Genomic DNA, 21,798 nt, shown 5'->3' on the forward strand with positions numbered 1-21,798 from the left:
TATTTAGACTGGTATTATTATTTTTAGTTTACAGTTATTGCCCTGGTTGAAACATGTTTTGATAGTGTTCTCTAATGAACATGACAGGACCCTGGTTGAAACAGTGTTCTCTAATGAACGAGACAGGACCCTGGTTGAAACAGTGTTCTCTAATGAACGAGACAGGACCCTGGTTGAAACAGTGTTCTCTAATGAACATGACAGGACCCTGGTTGAAACAGTGTTCTCTAATGAACATGACAGGACCCTGGTTGAAACAGTGTTCTCTAATGAACAGGACAGGACCCTGGTTGAAACAGTGTTCTCTAATGAACGAGACAGGACCCTGGTTGAAACAGTGTTCTCTAATGAACGAGACAGGACCCTGGTTGAAACAGTGTTCTCTAATGAACATGACAGGACCCTGGTTGAAACAGTGTTCTCTAATGAACGAGACAGGACCCTGGTTGAAACAGTGTTCTCTAATGAACGAGACAGGACCCTGGTTGAAACAGTGTTCTCTAATGAACATGACAGGACCCTGGTTGAAACAGTGTTCTCTAATGAACATGACAGGACCCTGGTTGAAACAGTGTTCTCTAATGAACGAGACAGGACCCTGGTTGAAACAGTGTTCTCTAATGAACGAGACAGGACCCTGGTTGAAACAGTGTTCTCTAATGAACATGACAGGGCCCTGGTTGAAACAGTGTTCTCTAATGAACATGACAGGGCCCTGGTTGAAACAGTGTTCTCTAATGAACATGACAGGACCCTGGTTGAAACAGTGTTCTCTAATGAACATGATCCTGGTTGAAACAGTGTTCTCTAATGAACGAGACAGGACCCTGGTTGAAACAGTGTTCTCTAATGAACATGACAGGACCCTGGTTGAAACAGTGTTCTCTAATGAACGAGACAGGGCCCTGGTTGAAACAGTGTTCTCTAATGAACATGACAGGACCCTGGTTGAAACAGTGTTCTCTAATGAACAGGACCAATCATTGTGGATGTGTTCCATGGCTTCTGGTTGGGATATGTACGTACGGTCACTGGGGACGACGTCATTAATGAAGCCGGTGACTGTTGTGTAAACTCAATGTTATCGGATGGTTAACAAATGTGACCGACCTCCCCGATTCGGTCTTATGTAGCAACATTAGAAATATGTAGAGACTGAGCTAGAAAATGGTACATCGTTGAGGAACAATGGGGAAGTAATTCTGCTTTGAAAGTTGATAAACTTGTAACCCCACTTTTTAGAAAATGGCCCTTGAATGTTTTGGTACCTACTGGAGAGCTATGTCTACACCCTCTTAAGCATTAGCCCCACCCATCTCTTTAAGGATTCACATATGAGGCCATGTTCTAAACAACCAAAGATTAAGACTAATAGTGGTCAAAGTAGTAACCTACAATAAGGGAAAACTCCAGGTAAAAACATTGTCTAGACATGTTCATGAAATACAATAGATGGCTGTAATCACACCTGGCTAACTTGATGGGTCCTGTATTCATCTGGTGAAGTGTTCTGTTTAGACATCTAGCTAACTAAACAATTAACCGGCATAATCCCAACTCCTACTACTGGTTCTAAATATCAGAGTAAGAACTCAACGGACACTGTGAAAGCTTAAACCAAGTTTATTCATCCCAAATGATCGAACAGCTGAACCAACAAAAACATTCACAGCACTGATATTTAACCCTTCCTCCTATGCCGAGTCTCCTCCTACACATCTGAACAGCCAATGCATCTCTGTTGCTAGGCAGAACCTTGGTGATATCTGTTCTTCCTCACTTCGTCTGACCTCTAACCCCAAATGGCTCACTCCTCCCCAACTCACGGCTGTCATGGTGACTGGTACCAGACTGTCTCTTCTCCTCGCAGAGGATCCCCAATGGCAAACAATAACATATCCTGACATAATGTAAACGTTATACATTACCCTCCCTCCCCCAGTGACATATCCTGACAATGTAAATGTTATACATTACCCTCCCTCCCCCAGTGACACAATGTAAACGTTATACATTACCTTCCCTCCCTCAGTGACATATCCTGACATAATGTAAACGTTATACATTACCCTCCCTCCCTCAGTGACATATCCTGACATAATGTAAACGTTATACATTACCCTCCCTCCCTCAGTGACATATCCTGACATAATGTAAACGTTATACATTACCCTCAGTGACATGAATAAGTATATTTCATATTCTCAGAACCCAACAACGCCTTTTATATAATTATTCAACATATCAAATGGCTATGGTAGGCTACAAAACCTTTCATAGAGCTGAAAGCCCACGCATTTTCTTCAACAAATTTACCTTTTTCTAGTTTAGTCATGTTGATCTTAGAAGTGTTTACTTTGCAGGTTGACTTGCAATTTCCCGTACATTGGATGGCCAGATCAACAGGAAGTATTGACTCTACAGTTAAACCTCTTCATCCACTGGTATCACATTAGATAACTTCATAAAAAATAGTATCCCTTTGAGATGAATTCATGGAAATAGACATAATTTTATCAAACATTAAAATATTAAGAGACTATGGAAATAATTTCTAGTTAGAAACTAGGTGAAAAGACAGTTCCCTTTTGGAGTACAGTAACCATCCTCATCCTGGTTCCCTGAGTGTCTGGCAGAAAGTCATAACACCTTAGACCAGGTGTGTGTCACACCTTGGAGAAGGCTGTCAGCAGGGCTCCAGCGAGAACCAATGAGAACGCCATGCCCAGGATGAGGAAGTTACACCAACCCTGAGGACGAGAGGAGAGGTCATTTAAGCAATATAAGCGATTGACCATATCCCACACCCTTCTCGGGCATTATTGCTTAATTATGCCACGGCATTGTTGAATACTATTCAATTCTGATTGGCTAGAAGGGCATTCTAAGGGGTAATACCAGACGGACAGGTAGTAAAGATGTTGCACACCTCTGAAGGTGGCAGCTAGCATTATTTTACTGTTGTTGCAGCATCTGAGGACCTAAGGTGATGAACATTCCCTTCTCCTTCTGCTATCTGGAGGACCTAAGGTGGTGAACATTCACTTCTCCTTCTGCTATCTGAGGACCTAAGGTGGTGAACATTCCCTTCTCCTATCTGAGGACCTAAGGTGGTGAACATTCCCTTCTCCTATCTGAGGACCTAAGGAGGTGAACATTCCCTTCTCCTATCTGAGGACCTAAGGTGGTGAACATTCCCTTCTCCTTCTGCTATCTGAGGACCTAAGGTGGTAAACATTCCCTTCTCCTATCTGAGGACCTAAGGTGGTGAACATTCCCTTCTCCTTCTGCTATCTGAGGACCTAAGGTGGTGAACATTCCCTTCTCCTATCTGAGGACCTAAGGTGGTGAACATTCCCTTCTCCTTCTGCTATTTGAGGACCTAAGGAGGTGAACATTCACTTCTTCTCCTATCTGAGGACCTAAGGAGGTGAACATTCACTTCTCCTTCTGCTATTTGAGGACCTAAGGAGGTGAACATTCACTTCTTCTCCTATCTGAGGACCTAAGGAGGTGAACATTCACTTCGTCTCCTATCTGAGGATTTAAGGAGGTGAACATTCACTTCGTCTCCTATCTGAGGACCTAAGGAGGTGAACATTCACTTCTCCTATCTGAGGACCTAAGGTGGTGAACATTCACTTCTCCTTCTCCTATCTGAGGACCTAAGGAGGTGAACATTCACTTCTCCTTCTGCTATCTGAAGACCTAAGGAGGTGAACATTCACTTCTCCTTCTGCTATCTGAGGACCTAAGGTGGTGAACATTCACTTCTCCTTCTCTTTCCTTTAATTTGTTCTTAACTGACTTGCCTAGTTAAATAAATAAAATCCTCCCATGTTTCTCATTTGACCAGCTGTTTTCAGCAACTGGTATTGTTGAATTCGGTTGTCCTATTGACGTATTTACTAGCCTAGTGTTTGATATGAGATCTCATCTGTCATGAACAGTGTCCTGACGAGAGAGAAGCTTTTCTACGGCGAAATCGCGTCTCATCAGCTCATTGTTTTGATCTGTTTTATTTGCACCAAAGAAAACAAGTGAGGTTGGAAGGCCAAGGACTTATGAAGTCCAGCAACCTAATAAATGGGTTAGGGTTAGTCTTTATGTAAATGACTAGTGGGCGGCGTCCCAACCACGTAGTCTTATTTACAAGATATATATATATAAATGACTAGTGGGCGTCGTCCCAACCACGTAGTTATTTACAAGATATAGTACAATCAGCGTTTATCCCACCACTTCTCAACCTCATATTCATCATCTCCAGCACCAAACCATGTGAAAACTGTTTATATGATCTGTGACATCACAGGCCAGGACCTAAAGAACGCTTCTCTGTGACATCACAGGCCAGGACCTAAAGAACGCTACTCTGTGACATCACAGGCCAGGACCTAAAGAACGCTACTCTGTGACATCACAGGCCAGGACCTAAAGAACGCTACTCTGTGACATCACAGGCCAGGATCTAAAGAACGCTTCTCTGTGACATCACAGGCCAGGATCTAAAGAACGCTTCTCTGTGACATCACAGATCAGGATCTAAAGAACGCTTCTCTGTGACATCACAGGCCAGGATCTAAAGAACGCTTCTCTGTGACATCACAGGCCAGGATCTAAAGAACGCTTCTCTGTGACATCACAGAACAGGATCTAAAGAATGCTTCTCATAAATAATTTCACATTTTCGAAATTGATCAAATCTAGTGTAAAGGCATTTTAGAAGCTTTGCCTCCATAGCTAATACCGGACACTCACTCTTCATCGCGCAGTCTTCTAAACTCCCCACTCCATTTAATGACAAGATGTTTAGATGTATTTTTTATTATACTTTTGTAATGTTTTTTTGTGACATGAATCATAATTACAGTCTATCAGGTTGCGTGATCCTCGTAATGTTACGGGAAAAATACAACTAATGGGACGCAGAACTAAATGCATTTCACACTCGCACAAAAGAGACCAGTTATTTTTCGTATTTGCATTTCATTTCTTTCACTAGCAAATGTGAGTGAACTGCTGGCACTTTAGAGCCCACTGAATGTCCATCTGATGTTCTCTAATGTTAGCTTGAAACAATTAGTGTTTATCTTCCCACAACACACGGAGTCGAAATGGATTTGTCCATGTGTTTACATACAGCTGACAGTCGGTAAACAGCATCACAACAAACAGGAGGGGCAGACACCGGGTAGCTACGTCTAATAGTAATGGATTCATCTCCATGTCTGTTGACACAAACTCAGCATCACAACAAACAGGAGGGGCAGACACCGGGTAGCTACGTCTAATAGTAATGGATTCATCTCCATGTCTGTTGACACAAACTCAGCATCACAACAAACAGGATGAGGGGCAGACACGTCTAATAGTAATGGATTCATCTCCATGTCTGTTGACACAAACTCTGTACATGCCTGTGTGTTGTAGCTCGAGAATCGGGATGTTCGATCTACTCAGTGGATTTATTTTTTATAAAAATGTGTACATGGACAAAGAATTGTGTAGTTGGTACCAAAATGCGTGCATGTTGGTATGTCTGATACCAGTCAAAAGTTTGGACACCTACTCATGCAAGGATTCTACATTGCAATATAATAGTGAAGATCAAAACCATGAAATAACACATGGAATCATGTAGTAACCAAAAAAGTGTTAAACAAATCAAAATATATTTTATATATTTGAGATTCTTCAAATAGCCACCCTTTGCCTTGATGACAGCATGGCATTCTCTCAACCAGTTTCATGAGTTAGTCACCAGGAATGCATTTCAATTAACAGGTGTGCCTTCTTAATGCGTTTGAGATATTTGTAACTCACAAGTGAAAAAGGTTAACATATTTCTATAAGTTTGCTTTGGTAATATATGTGGTAACATATTTTTGAATAGAACGGTTACCTACCTTAACCTCCTTAAAGACCACCACTCCCCAAAGAGCTGCAATCAGACCAGGACCCTACAGAGACACACACTCAACACAGTAAAGTGGGGCGGCAGGGTAGCCTAGTGGTTAGAGCGTTGGACTAGTAACTGGAAGGTTGCAAGTTCAAACCCACGAACTGACTTGCCTAGTTAAAAAAAGGTAAAATAAATAAATAACAACAGTACCGCCGTAGTATTAACACAGTACCTCTGTAGTATTAACACAGTACCTCTGTAGTATTAACACAGTACCGCTGTAGTATTAATATAGTACCGCTGTAGTATTAACACAGTACCGCTGTAGTATTAACACAGTACCGCTGTAGTATTAACACAGTACCGCTGTAGTATTAACACAGTACCGCTGTAGTATTAACACAGTACCGCTGTAGTATTAACACAGTACCGCTGTAGTATTAACACAGTACCGCTGCAGTATTAACACAGTACCGCTGTAGTATTAATATAGTACCGCTGTAGTATTAACACAGTACCGCTGTAGTATTAACACAGTACCGCTGTAGTATTAACACAGTACCGCTGTAGTATTAACACAGTAACGCTGCAGTATTAACACAGTACCGCTGCAGTATTAACACAGTACCGCTGTAGTATTAACACAGTACCGCTGTAGTATTAACACAGTACCGCTGTAGTATTAACACAGTACCGCTGCAGTATTAACACAGTACCGCTGTAGTATTAACATAGTACCGCTGTAGTATTAACACAGTACCGCTGTAGTATTAACACAGTACCGCTGTAGTATTAACACAGTACCGCTGTAGTATTAACACAGTGCAGTACCACAGTACCGCTGTAGTATTAACACAGTGTAGTATTAACACAGTACCGCTGTAGTATTAACACAGTACCGCTGCAGTATTAACACAGTACCGCTGTAGTATTAACATAGTACCGCTGTAGTATTAACCAGTACCGCTAGTATTAACACAGTACCGCTGTAGTATTAATATAGTACCGCCGTAGTATTAACACAGTACCGCTGTAGTATTAACATAATACCGCTGTAGTATTAACACAGTACCGCCCTAGCATCGACACATTAACACAGTACCGCTGTAGTATTAACACAGTACCGCTGCAGTATTAACACAGTACCGCTGTAGTATTAACATAGTACCGCTGTAGTATTAACACAGTACCGCCCTAGCATCGACACAGTACCGCTGTAGTATTAACACAGTACCGCTGTAGTATTAACACAGTACCGCTGTAATATTAACACAGTACCGCTGTAGTATTAACACAGTACCGCTGTAGTATTAATATAGTACCGCTGTAGTATTAACACAGTACCGCTGTAGTATTAACACAGTACCGCTGTAGTATTAACACAGTACCGCTGTAGTATTAACACAGTACCGCTGTAGTATTAACACAGTACCGCTGCAGTATTAACACAGTACCGCTGCAGTATTAACACAGTACCGCTGTAGTATTAACATAGTACCGCTGTAGTATTAACATAGTACCACCCTAGTACCGCTGTAGTATTAACATAGTACCGCTGTAGTATTAACACAGTACCGCTGCAGTATTAACACAGTACCGCTGTAGTATTAACATAGTACCGCTGCAGTATTAACACAGTACCGCTGTAGTATTAACACAGTACCGCTGCAGTATTAACATAGTACCGCTGTAGTATTAACACAGTACCGCTGTAGTATTAACACAGTACCGCTGTAGTATTAACACAGTACCGCCGTAGTATTAGCATAGTACCGCTGTAGTATTAACACAGTACCGCTGTAGTATTAACACAGTACCGCTGTAGTATTAACACAGTACCGCTGTAGTATTAACACAGTACCGCTGTAGTATTAACACAGTACCGCTGTAGTATTAACACAGTACCGCTGTAGTATTAACGTAGTATTAACACAGTACCGCCCTAGTACCGCTGTAGTATTAACATAGTACCGCTGTAGTATTAACACAGTGCCGTTGTAGTATTAACACAGTACCGCTGTAGTATTAACACAGTACCGCTGTAGTATTAACACAGTACCGCTGCAGTATTAACACAGTACCGCTGTAGTATTAATATAGTACCGCTGTAGTATTAATATACCGCTGTAGTACTAAATGTAGTATTAGTATAGTACCGCTGTAGTAGTAATATAGTACTGCTGTAGTATTAATACTCACCGTGGTTATTATGGGGAAACTGACCACAGCACTCAGGTAGGTGTTGGCCAGAAACCAGCAGCAGGTAGCAATACCCCACATCACCCCAGAGACAAAGCCTGGACGAAAATACACAGTGTAAATAACCCAACAATCTAACCAGGCAGTGTAGTCTAGTCTGGGTGTGTGTGTATCAGGTAGTATAGGTACTCTCTAGGTGTGTGTACCAGGGAGTATAACTCTCTAGGTGTGTGTGTGTGCGTGTACAAGGGAGTATAACTCTCTAGGTGCATGTACCAGGTAGTATTGCTCTAGGTGTATGTGTGTGTACCAGGTAGTATTGCTCTAGGTGTATGTGTGTGTACCAGGTAGTATTGCTCTAGGTGTATGTGTGTGTACCAGGTAGTATTGCTCTAGGTGTATGTGTGTGTACCAGGTAGTATTGCTCTAGGTGTATGTGTGTGTACCAGGTAGTATTGCTCTAGGTGTATGTGTGTGTACCAGGTAGTATTGCTCTAGGTGTATGTGTGTGTACCAGGTAGTATTGCTCTAGGTGTATGTGTGTGTACCAGGTAGTATTGCTCTAGGCGTATGTGTGTGTACCAGGTATTATTGCTCTAGGTGTATGTGTGTGTACCAGGTAGTATTGCTCTAGGTGTATGTGTGTGTACCAGGTAGTATTGCTCTAGGTGTATGTGTGTGTACCAGGTAGTATTGCTCTAGGTGTATGTGTGTACCAGGTAGTATTGCTCTAGGTGTATGCGTGTACCAGGTAGTATTGCTCTAGGGTAGACTCTAGGTGTGTGTGTACCAGGTAGTATTGCTCTAGGGTAGACTCTAGGTGTGTGTACCAGGTAGTATTGCTCTAGGGTAGACTCTAGGTTTGTTCTTCATGGCAGCGCAGTAGATCAGGAAGTAGACCGTACTGGTCAGGAATATCCCACTGAACTGGGCAAACACATAGTCCAGATCTAGACACACACACACACACAGAGAGGAAAGAAAATATCAGCCAGGTGCTGCTGGAGATAGAGATGTATAGAGATCACAACGTATCCCTGCCATTATGGTGGCACCATAGAGATCACAACATTGTATCCCTGCCGTTATGGTGGCACCATAGAGATGTATAGAGATCACAACATTGTATCTATGCTGTTATGGTGGCACCATAGAGATGTATAGAGATCACAACATTGTATCTATGCTGTTATGGTGGCACCATAGAGATGTATAGAGATCACAACATTGTATCTATGCTGTTATGGTGGCACCATAGAGATCACAACATTGTATCTATGCTGTTATGGTGGCACCATAGAGATCACAACATTGTATCTATGCTGTTATGGTGGCACCATAGAGATCACAACATTGTATTTATGCTGTTATGGTGGCACCATAGAGATCACAACATTGTATCTATGCTGTTATGGTGGCACCATAGAGATGTATAGAGATCACAACATTGTATCTATGCTGTTATGGTGGCACCATAGAGATGTATAGAGATCACAACATTGTATCTATGCTGTTATGGTGGCACCATAGAGATGTATAGAGATCACAACATTGTATCTATGCTGTTATGGTGGCACCATAGAGATCACAACATTGTATCTATGCTGTTATGGTGGCACCATAGAGATGTATAGAGATCACAACATTGTATCTATGCTGTTATGGTGGCACCATAGAGATGTATAGAGATCACAACATTGTATCTATGCTGTTATGGTGGCACCATAGAGATGTATAGAGATCACAACATTGTATCTATGCTGTTATGGTGGCACCATAGAGATGTATAGAGATCACAACATTGTATCTATGCTGTTATGGTGGCACCATAGAGATGTATAGAGATCACAACATTGTATCTATGCTGTTATGGTGGCACCATAGAGATCACAACATTGCATCTATGCTGTTATGGTGGCACCATAGAGATGTATAGAGATCACAACATTGTATCTATGCTGTTATGGTGGCACCATAGAGATGTATAGAGATCACAACATTGTATCTATGCTGTTATGGTGGCACCATAGAGATGTATAGAGATCACAACATTGTATCTATGCTGTTATGGTGGCACCATAGAGATCACAACATTGTATCTATGCTGTTATGGTGGCACCATAGAGATGTATAGAGATCACAACATTGTATCTATGCTGTTATGGTGGCACCATAGAGATGTATAGAGATCACAACATTGTATCTATGCTGTTATGGTGGCACCATAGAGATGTATAGAGATCACAACATTGTATCTATGCTGTTATGGTGGCACCATAGAGATGTATAGAGATCACAACATTGTATCTATGCTGTTATGGTGGCACCATAGAGATGTATAGAGATCACAACATTGTATCTATGCTGTTATGGTGGCACCATAGAGATGTATAGAGATCACAACATTGTATCTATGCTGTTATGGTGGCACCATAGAGATCACAACATTGCATCTATGCTGTTATGGTGGCACCATAGAGATGTATAGAGATCACAACATTATCTATGCTGTTATGGTGGCACCATAGAGATGTATAGAGATCACAACATTGTATCTATGCTGTTATGGTGGCACCATAGAGATGTATAGAGATCACAACATTGTATCTATGCTGTTATGGTGGCACCATAGAGATGTATAGAGATCACAACATTGTATCTATGCTGTTATGGTGGCACCATAGAGATGTATAGAGATCACAACATTGTATCTATGCTGTTATGGTGGCACCATAGAGATGTATAGAGATCACAACATTGTATCTATGCTGTTATGGTGGCACCATAGAGATGTATAGAGATCACAACATTGTATCTACGCTGTTATGGTGGCACCATAGAGATGTATAGAGATCACAACATTGTATCTATGCTGTTATGGTGGCACCATAGAGATCACAACATTGTATCTATGCTGTTATGGTGGCACCATAGAGATGTATAGAGATCACAACATTGTATCTATGCTGTTATGGTGGCACCATAGAGATGTATAGAGATCACAACATTGTATCTATGCTGTTATGGTGGCACCATAGAGATGTATAGAGATCACAACATTGTATCTATGCTGTTATGGTGGCACCATAGAGATGTATAGAGATCACAACATTGTATCTATGCTGTTATGGTGGCACCATAGAGATGTATAGAGATCACAACATTGTATCTATGCTGTTATGGTGGCACCATAGAGATGTATAGAGATCACAACATTGTATCTATGCTGTTATGGTGGCACCATAGAGATCGTAATGTTGTATCTCCATTTGAAAGTAGTACATTTTCTTCTTCTTTTGATGTTTGAAAAAAGTGCAAAGCTAATGTTGGTGATTTACCGCCACCTGCAGTGCTGGAGCCATGAACTGAATCTTTTGACATAAATGTATTGTGGCCACTAGATGGCGGTCATATAGCTTAAAGCCATTTACAAACCATGCAACTCAATGTGAAGAAGAAGATAATGCCGGCCCGCTCATTAGGCAGGATTAGGCACTAAACTAACCAACCTTTTTATTACCTTTATTTAACTAGGCAAGTCAGTTAAGAACAAATTATTATTTTCAATGACGGCCTAGGAACAGTTAACTGCCTGTTCAGGGGCAGAACGACAGATTTGTACCTTGTCAGCTCGGGGGTTTGAACTTGAAACCTTCTGGTTACTAGTCCAACGCTCTAACCACTAGGCTACCCTGCCGCCCCACCTCCAACAATAACTAAAATCTCAAATAATTCTGCCCAAAAACAAAAGCCAATCTCTCTCTCGGTGAGGGGGAGAGATGGGTAATGCAGCTGAAGGAGAGTGACGGGTAATGCAGCGGTGAGGGGGAGAGACGGGTAATGCAGCTGTGAAGGGGAGAGACGGGTAATGCAGCTGTGAGGGGGACAGACGGGTAATCCGGCAGTGAGGGGGGGAGACGGGTAATGCAGCTGTGAGGGGGAGAGACGGGTAATGCAGCTGTGAGGGGGAGAGACGGGTAATGCAGCTGTGAGGGGGAGAGACGGGTAATGCAGCTGTGAGGGGGAGAGACGGGTAATGCAGCTGTGAGGGGGAGAGACGGGTAATGCAGCTGTGAGGGGAGAGAAGGGTAATGCAGCTGTGAGGGGGGAGACGGGTAATGCGCCAGTGAGGGGGGGAGAAGGGTAATGCCGCAGTGAGGGGGAGAGACGGGTAATGCGGCAGTGAGGGGGAGAGACGGGTAATGCGGCAGGGAGGGGGAGAGACGGGTAATGCCGCGGTGAGGGGGAGAGACGGGTAATGCCGCGGTGAGGGGGAGAGACGGGTAATGCGGCGGTGACGGGGAGAGACGGGTAATGCAGCGGTGAAGGGGAGAGACGGGTAATGCAGCTGTGAGGGGGAGAGACGGGTAATGCAGCTGAAGGGGAGAGACGGGTAATGCAGCTGTGAAGGGGAGAGACGGGTAATGCAGCGGTGAAGGGGAGAGACGGGTAATGCAGCGGTGAGGGGGAGAGACAGGTAATGCAGCGTCGAGGGGGAGAGACGGATAATGCAGCGGTGAGGGTGAGAGACGGGTAATGCAGCGGTGAGGGGGAGAGACGGATAATGCAGCGGTGAGGGGGAGAGACGGGTAATGCAGCGGTGAGGGTGAGAGACGGGTAATGCAGCGGTGAGGGGGAGAGACGGATAATGCAGCGGTGAGGGGGAGATACAGGTAATGCAGCGGTGACTGTGAGAGACAGGTAATGCATCTGTGAAGGGGAGAGACGGGTAATGCAGCTGTAAAGGGGAGAGACGGGTAATGCAGCTGTAAAGGGGAGAGACGGGTAATGCAGCTGAAGGAGAGAGACGGGTAATGCAGCTGAATGAGAGAGACGGGTAATGCAGCTGAAGGAGAGAGACGGGTAATGCAGCTGAAGGAGAGAGACGGGTAATGCAGCTGTAAAGGGGAGAGACGGGTAATGCAGCTGTAAAGGGGAGAGACGGGTAATGCAGCTGTAAAGGGGAGAGACGGGTAATGCAGCTGAAGGAGAGAGACGGGTAATGCAGCTGAAGGAGAGAGACGGGTAATGCAGCTGAAGGAGAGAGACGGGTAATGCAGCTGTAAAGGGGAGAGACGGGTAATGCAGCTGTAAAGGGGAGAGACGGGTAATGCAGCTGAAGGAGAGAGACGGGTAATGCAGCTGAAGGAGAGATACGGGTAATGCAGCTGAAGGAGAGAGACGGGTAATGCAGCTGAAGGAGAGAGACGGGTAATGCAGCTGAAGGAGAGAGACGGGTAATGCAGCTGAAGGAGAGAGACGGGTAATGTAGCTGAAGGAGAGAGACGGGTAATGCAGCTGAAGGAGAGAGACGGGTAATGCAGCTGAAGGAGAGAGACGGGTAATGCAGTTGTGACTGGGAGAGACGGGTAATGCAGTTGTGACGTACCAAACTGGCTTGCCCCGGTGAAGTGGCTGTCATGATGTGCTGCGTGGTTCTTAATGTAGAGAACTGGAACAAAAGAGGTACCGTACAACAAACCTGCTGCCACAGCTAGGAGAGAACCACTGGAGGGAGAGGGGGAGAGAGAGAGAGAGAGAGGGAGAGATTAGAAAACACAGCTAGGAGAGAACCACTGGAGGGAGAGGGGGGAGAGAGAGAGAGAGAGAGAGAGGGGGGAGAGAGATTAGAAAACACAGCTAGGACAGAACCACTGGAGGGAGAGGGGGGAGAGAGATTAGAAAACACAGCTAGGAGAGAACCACTGGAGTGGGAGGGGGGAGAGAGAGAGAGGTAGAGATTAGAAAACACAGCATATGAGAGAAGCACTGGAGGGGGAGAGAGGGGGAGAGAGATTAGAAAACACAGCTAGGACAGAACCACTGGAGGGAGAGAGAGGGGAGAAGGGGAGAGAGATTAGAAAACAGCTAGGAGAGAACCACTGGAGGGAGAGAGATTAGAAAACTCTGAGAAATGAAAAGCTGGCCAAAAAGTATGTGGGCACCTGCCTGTCTAACATCTCATTCCAAAATCACGGGCATTAATATGGAGCTGCTATAACAGCCTCAACTCTTCTGGGAAGGCTTTCCACTAGATGTTGGAACATTGCTGTGGGGACTTGCTTCCATTCAGCCACAAGAGCATTAGTGAGGTCGAGCACTGATATTGGGTGAATAGGCCTGGCTCGTAGTCATCGTGCCAAGGCTGACAGTCCCTTTATCCTCTTGTTCTAGGCAGTGACAGTCCCTTTATCCTCTTGTTCTAGGCTGACAGTCCCTTTACCCTCTTGTACTAGGCTGACAGTCCCTTTATCCTCTTGTTCTAGGCAGTGACAGTCCCTTTATCCTCTTGTTCTAGGCTGACAGTCCCTTTATCCTCTTGTTCTAGGCAGTGACAGTCCCTTTATCCTCTTGTTCTAGGCTGACAGTCCCTTTATCCTCTTGTACTAGGCAGTGACAGTCCCTTTATCCTCTTGTACTAGGCTGACAGTCCCTTTATCCTCTTGCTCTAGGCTGACAGTCCCTTTATCCTCTTGTACTAGGCTGACAGTCCCTTTATCCTCTTGTTCTAGGCTGACAGTCCCTTTACCCTCTTGTACTAGGCTGACAGTCCCTTTATCCTCTTGTTCTAGGCAGTGACAGTCCCTTTATCCTCTTGTTCTAGGCAGTGACAGTCCCTTTATCCTCTTGTACTAGGCTGACAGTCCCTTTATCCTCTTGTACTAGGCTGACAGTCCCTTTATCCTCTTGTACTAGGCTGACAGTCCCTTTATCCTCTTGTACTAGGCAGTGACAGTCCCTTTATCCTCTTGTACTAGGCAGTGACAGTCCCTTTATCCTCTTGTACTAGGCAGTGACAGTCCCTTTATCCTCTTGTACTAGGCTGACAGTCCCTTTATCCTCTTGTTCTAGGCTGACAGTCCCTTTATCCTCTTGTACTAGGCTGACAGTCCCTTTATCCTCTTGTTCTAGGCTGACAGTCCCTTTATCCTCTTGTTCTAGGCTGACAGTCCCTTTATCCTCTTGTACTAGGCTGACAGTCCCTTTATCCTCTTGTTCTAGGCTGACAGTCCCTTTATCCTCTTGTTCTAGGCTGACAGTCCCTTTATCCTCTTGTTCTAGGCTGACAGTCCCTTTATACTCTTGTACTAGGCTGACAGTCCCTTTATACTCTTGTACTAGGCTGACAGTCCCTTTATCCTCTTGTACTAGGCTGACAGTCCCTTTACCCTCTTGTTCTAGGCTGACAGTCCCTTTATCCTCTTGTTCTAGGCTGACAGTCCCTTTATCCTCTTGTACTAGGCAGTGATTTTCTGCTCAAGCAGTGCAAGCCTCCCGCTCTGCAAATGTTAAGCGTGTCGAGCTTATGTTAAGATGAGATACGTACACCAGTCGTTTGGTCCGCGGTCTTAGTGTGTCAACCCACGAGTCATCAGACGACGTCCCACCATCTGCATTTACACACTGCACACACACACACACAGTATTAAAATCTGCTCCACATTGATCAGCATCCAGACTGCTGTAGAGTGACTCAGGCTAGGAACAGCAGTGTGTCTCACGCCGTCTATGAGTAGTGGCTCCTCCTCTTCTGGTCTGGAGGACTGACTGTGAACATCACTCTTCACAAAGAAGAAGATCACAGCACTGAGGAGAGAGAGCACGGTTACAAACCATGTTACATACTACATACCCTGTTACGCACACTGTTACACACAAAACACTCTGTTCCACACCACCAAACACCCTGTTCCACACCACCAAACACCCTGTTCCACACCACCAAACACCCTGTTCCACACCACCAAACACCCTGTTACACACCACCAAACACCCTGTTACACACCACCAAACACCCTGTTACACACCACCAAACACCCTGTTACACACCACCAAACACCCTGTTCCACACCCTGTTACACACCACCAAACACCCTGTTACACACCACCAAACACCCTGTTCCACACCCTGTTACACACCACCAAACACCCTGTTCCACACCAAACACCCTATTCCACACCACCAAACACCCTGTTCCACACCCTGTTCCACACCACCAAACACCCTGTTCCACACCACCAAACACCCTGTTCCACACCCTGTTCCACACCACCAAACACCCTGTTCCACACCACCAAACACCCTGTTCCACACCCTGTTCCACACCACCAAACACCCTGTTCCACACCACCAAACACCCTGTTCCACACCACCAAACATTCCACACCACCAAACACCCTGTTCCACACCACCAAACGCCCTGTTACACACCACCAAACACCCTGTTCCACACCAAACACCCTGTTCCACACCCTGTTCCACACCACCAAACACCCTGTTACACACCACCAAACACCCTGTTCCACACCAAACACCCTGTTCCACACCCTGTTCCACACCACCAAACACCCTGTTACACACACTGTTATACACACCCTGTTACACACCACCAAACACCCTGTTACACACAACCAAACACCCTGTTACACACACTGTTATACACACACTGTTACACACCACCAAACACCCTGTTCCACACCACCAAACACCCTGTTCCACACCAAACACCCTGTTACACACACTGTTATACACACACTGTTACACACCACCAAACACCCTGTTACACACCACCAAACACGCTGTTCCACACCCTGTTACACACCAAACACCCTGTTACACACCACCAAACACCCTGTTACACACCACCAAACACTCTGTTCCACACCCTGTTACACACCACCAAACACCCTGTTACACACCCTGTTACACACCACCAAACACCCTGTTCCACACCCTGTTACACACCACCAAACACCCTGTTACACACCCTGTTACACACCACCAAACACCCTGTTACACACCCTGTTACACCACCAAACACCCTGTTACACACCACCAAACACCCTGTTCCACACCCTGTTCCACACCCTGTTCCACACCAAACACCCTGTTCCACACCACCAAACACCCTGTTCCACACCACCAAACACCCTGTTACACACCACCAAACACCCTGTTACACACCCTGTTACACACCACCAAACACCCTGTTCCACACCCTGTTCCACACCCTGTTCCACACCACCAAACACCCTGTTCCACACCACCAAACACCCTGTTACACACCACCAAACACCCTGTTACACACCACCAAACACCCTGTTACACACCACCAAACACCCTGTTCCACACCACCAAACACCCTGTTCTACACCACCAAACACCCTGTTCTACACCACCAAACACCCTGTTCTACACCACCAAACACCCTGTTCCACACCAAACACCCTGTTACACACACTGTTATACACACACTGTTACACACCACCAAACACCCTGTTACACACCACCAAACACCCTGTTCCACACCCTGTTACACACCAAACAACCTGTTACACAACACCAAACACCCTGTTACACACCACCAAACACCCTGTTCCACACCCTGTTACACACCACCAAACACCCTGTTACACACCCTGTTACACACCACCAAACACCATGTTACACACCCTGTTACACACCACCAAACACCCTGTGACACACCACCAAACACCCTGTTACACACCACCAAACACCCTGTTCCACACCACCAAACACCCTGTTACACACCACCAAACACCCTGTTACACACCACCAAACACCCTGTTACACACCACCAAACACCCTGTTACACACCACCAAACACCCTGTTCCACACCACCAAACACCCTGTTCTACACCACCAAACACCCTGTTCCACACCAAACACCCTGTTACACACACTGTTATACACACACTGTTACACACCACCAAACACCCTGTTACACACCACCAAACACCCTGTTCCACACCCTGTTACACACCAAACAACCTGTTACACAACACCAAACACCCTGTTACACACCACCAAACACCCTGTTCCACACCCTGTTACACACCACCAAACACCCTGTTACACACCCTGTTACACACCACCAAACACCATGTTACACACCCTGTTACACACCACCAAACACCCTGTGACACACCACCAAACACCCTGTTACACACCACCAAACACCCTGTTACACACCACCAAACACCCTGTTACACACCACCAAACACCCTGTTCCACACCAAACACCCTGTTCCACACCCTGTTCCACACCCTGTTCCACACCACCAAACACCCTGTTCCACACCCTGTTCCACACCACCAAACACCCTGTTCCACACCCTGTTCCACACCACCAAACACCCTGTTCCACACCACCAAACACCCTGTTCCACACCACCAAACACCCTGTTACACACACTGTTATACACACACTGTTACACACCACCAAACACCCTGTTACACACCACCAAACACCCTGTTCCACACCCTGTTACACACCACCAAACACCCTGTTCCACACCACCAAACACCCTGTTCCACACCACCAAACACCCTGTTCCACACCACAAAACACCCTGTTACACACACTGTTATACACACACTGTTACACACCACCAAACACCCTGTTACACACCACCAAACACCCTGTTACACACCACCAAACACCCTGTTCCACACCCTGTTCCACACCACCAAACACCCTGTTCCACACCACCAAACACCCTGTTCCACACCACCAAACACCCTGTTACACACACTGTTATACACACACTGTTACACACCACCAAACACCCTGTTCCACACACTGTTATACACACACTGTTACACACCACCAAACACCCTGTTCCACACCACCAAACACCCTGTTCCACACCACCAAACACCCTGTTACACACCCTGTTACACACCACCAAACACCCTGTTACACACCACCAAACACCCTGTTCCACACCCTGTTCCACACCACCAAACACCCTGTTCCACACCAAACACCCTGTTCCACACCACCAAACACCCTGTTCCACACCACCAAACACCCTGTTCCACACCACCAAACACCCTGTTCCACACCACCAAACACCCTGTTACACACCACCAAACACCCTGTTACACACCACCAAACACCCTGTTACACACCACCAAACACCCTGTTACACACCCTGTTACACACCCTGTTACACACCCTGTTACACACCACCAAACACCCTGTTCCACACCCTGTTACACACCACCAAACACCCTGTTACACATCCCTCCACGTTACACACCCCGTTATACTCCCCCCGCTACGCCCCACCACCACAAAAACACCCCTCATTACCTGAGCAGACAGCATCCTGCTCCACAGTAGTTGAGTGTTGGGTTAGAAACTTCCTCAGCATCGATCCCAAACCAGCCAAACCTAGAGATACACACACAGTGTATTGTAAGGGTGTGTGTGTGTGTGTGTGTATCTCTAGGTTTGGCTGGTGTGTGTGCGGTGTGTGTGCGTGAGTAGTGTGTGCGCGCGTACCTGGAGCTTGCCCAACCAATGAGGAGGTTGAAAGAGGCCCAGATGAGGAGGCCCAGACCCAGACCGATGGTTTTCACTATGGGGACCACCGTGATGTTACCTACACACACACACAGATTAAATACTCACCTGTAGCCCAAAGGGCCCCCCCCGCCCCTCCCCCAGCATGGCTAGCGGTATACTGACCTGTAGCCCAGATGCCGCCCCCCCCAGCATGGCTAGAGGTATACTGACCTGTAGCCCAGATGCCGTCCCCCCCCCCAGCATGGCTAGAGGTATACTGACCTGTAGCCCAGATGCCGCCCCCCCCAGCATGGCTAGAGGTATACTGACCTGTAGCCCAGATGCCGCCCCCCCCCCAGCATGGCTAGAGGTATGCCGCCCCCCCCCCCCAGCATGGCTAGAGGTATACTGACCTGTAGCCCAGATGGCCCCCCCCAGCATGGCTAGCGGCCAGAAGGTGGGAGACCCCAGAATAATGTTGACCACCCGAGATACGCTCCAGACTGCTGCACACAGCACCCACTGGAAGAACAGACCTGCAACACACACACACAACAAATCAAATGTTATTGGTCACATACACCTGCGGTACCACACTGCCAACAGCCGTAGCAAAGGTGAGTTGGACACACTTGGGGTGCATTCAGCAGGACACAGTGTTTTGGAAATGTTCAGATATAAATAGGCTGTGTGTGGGGGGGGGATACAATGTATAATAAGGAATCACATGAGCTCTATTCATGGTATTTCTTGGTTTGGCAAATGCCTTTCTTACTAAACAGGATCATTGATTAGTGATGACGTAGCCTAATCAATCAGTGATCGATAAGTATTACACAATAAGGAAAGTTGCGTTTGGAAAGCCTCGGGAACAGTGGAAAGTTCAGAACACATAACATGTAATGTACAGGAAAGAAGGTTAAACAATGTCAAGTTACCAGACCCACGAAACACCAGGAATAATCCAAGTGTCGTCTTTTAAAGCCGTTTAACCGGTCCCCGGTTAACACGTTGAGTAAACTAGCTAACGTTAGTTCTGAAGGCGTTGAACTCATTATACATTTGTCTCGCTTCGTCCTTACCGTCTCCTGTGGGTATCTTCTTCACGGGGACAAAGTTAGAACCGTAAAACAGAACGGCCACCCCGCACGAGACGAAACCGTAGGTTAGGTCGGTGCCGTTGGACGAGTTAGTCACGAGCTGCACCGAATACTTCCCGAGTTGTCCGGTATTCTCACCTGAAACAAGCACAAACTGGTCTGACACAGTAGTAGCCCATACAGACCCGTAGGAAATGACAAGGGACCTACGGTAACAAACCTGTAGATGTGTTCAATTCGGCGTCACATTGTACCGCCTGTAGTGTCGCTAGGAGCAGACATACACTGCTAACAACACTCAACAATAACATGACCGCAGAGACGACTAGATACGAGCTGACTACTAACCTAGGCTACATTAACCAGCTGTTTCAATATACTACTTAGACGTTAACGGTGTAGACCGGTTCTACAACTCTGCAAGGTACTGACAACTGCGGTGCAGAGGAGTTACACTTCCGTGTACATCACATGACCACCGTGCAGTTCGTTTTGCACCGCTGGGCAATATTAACCCCAAAGATGGTGGATAAATAAGAGTTTTACTCAGGCCGTTTTACCATTGGATACTTTTTTGTTGTCAATGTTCCTGTCAGTGTAAGTTTCCTCTTTCTGCTTTTCCCGTGTGAGCTCCTGGTTCCTCCATAATATCTGTCATGCTCACGCAAGAGAGGGAACAGCTGGCTCTGGTTCTACATGTTGGACGCGTTCGAGGAGATTACTTTTATCAAAGGTGGTCACCACGATGTTGGTCACAGTCTTTTAAAGTGTGTTGCATTATGGGAATAAAAATTGTCCGACTTGCACCTACATATTGACTCCATGAACTTTACAAAAATCATGTGATCAAAGGTCATGAAGTTCTGACTGCAGTCGGCTGCAAGTTTCTGCAGTTGACCCTGAAGCCATCGCTGCATTGTGGGAGGATCTATTGTCAACCAATCATTAGGGTGTTTTCGTTTGACCCACGCAAACCTGACCAAAGATATGACTGAAACAGGAACCAATTTTGCCACAGTAGAGTTTGCCAATTTGTAGTCCTGAAACCTGGATATAAATTACCTATTTTTCGTTCAGCCATCCCTATGGGGAAAGAATAGGGTTTTGGAATAAGGTCTGAGGTTAACAGGTTTAGATATCAGTCAGTTAACATGACCTTTTTGAGAGCGAGCGAGAGAGAGAGATGCTTTTCTCATGCCCCTACTTTCTCACAGGCCCTCATTAGCATATGACCAATCAGGTTGCAATATGCAAATAACACCACATCTCTCCTTTTCA

General features: G+C 45.8%; 1 protein-coding gene across 1 annotated transcript; it reads right to left on the reverse strand.

The window, feature by feature from the left end:
- Positions 1 to 2,006: 2,006 nt before the first annotated feature.
- Positions 2,007 to 21,342, reverse strand: LOC139374567 (transmembrane protein 144-like). The gene is made up of 12 exons (XM_071115561.1): positions 20,741 to 21,342; positions 20,503 to 20,658; positions 19,834 to 19,956; positions 19,418 to 19,517; positions 19,226 to 19,306; positions 15,607 to 15,691; positions 15,432 to 15,508; positions 13,494 to 13,612; positions 8,935 to 9,054; positions 8,105 to 8,202; positions 5,910 to 5,963; positions 2,007 to 2,750 (listed from the first exon to the last, which is right to left on the reverse strand). The coding sequence occupies exons 1-12, from the start codon at positions 20,829 to 20,831 to the stop codon at positions 2,667 to 2,669; spliced, it is 1,188 nt and encodes a 395-aa protein (XP_070971662.1). The 5' UTR covers positions 20,832 to 21,342; the 3' UTR covers positions 2,007 to 2,666.
- Positions 21,343 to 21,798: the final 456 nt, after the last annotated feature.

This window comes from Oncorhynchus clarkii, chromosome 19, assembly GCF_045791955.1.
Source record: "Oncorhynchus clarkii lewisi isolate Uvic-CL-2024 chromosome 19, UVic_Ocla_1.0, whole genome shotgun sequence".
NCBI lineage: Eukaryota > Metazoa > Chordata > Actinopteri > Salmoniformes > Salmonidae > Oncorhynchus > Oncorhynchus clarkii.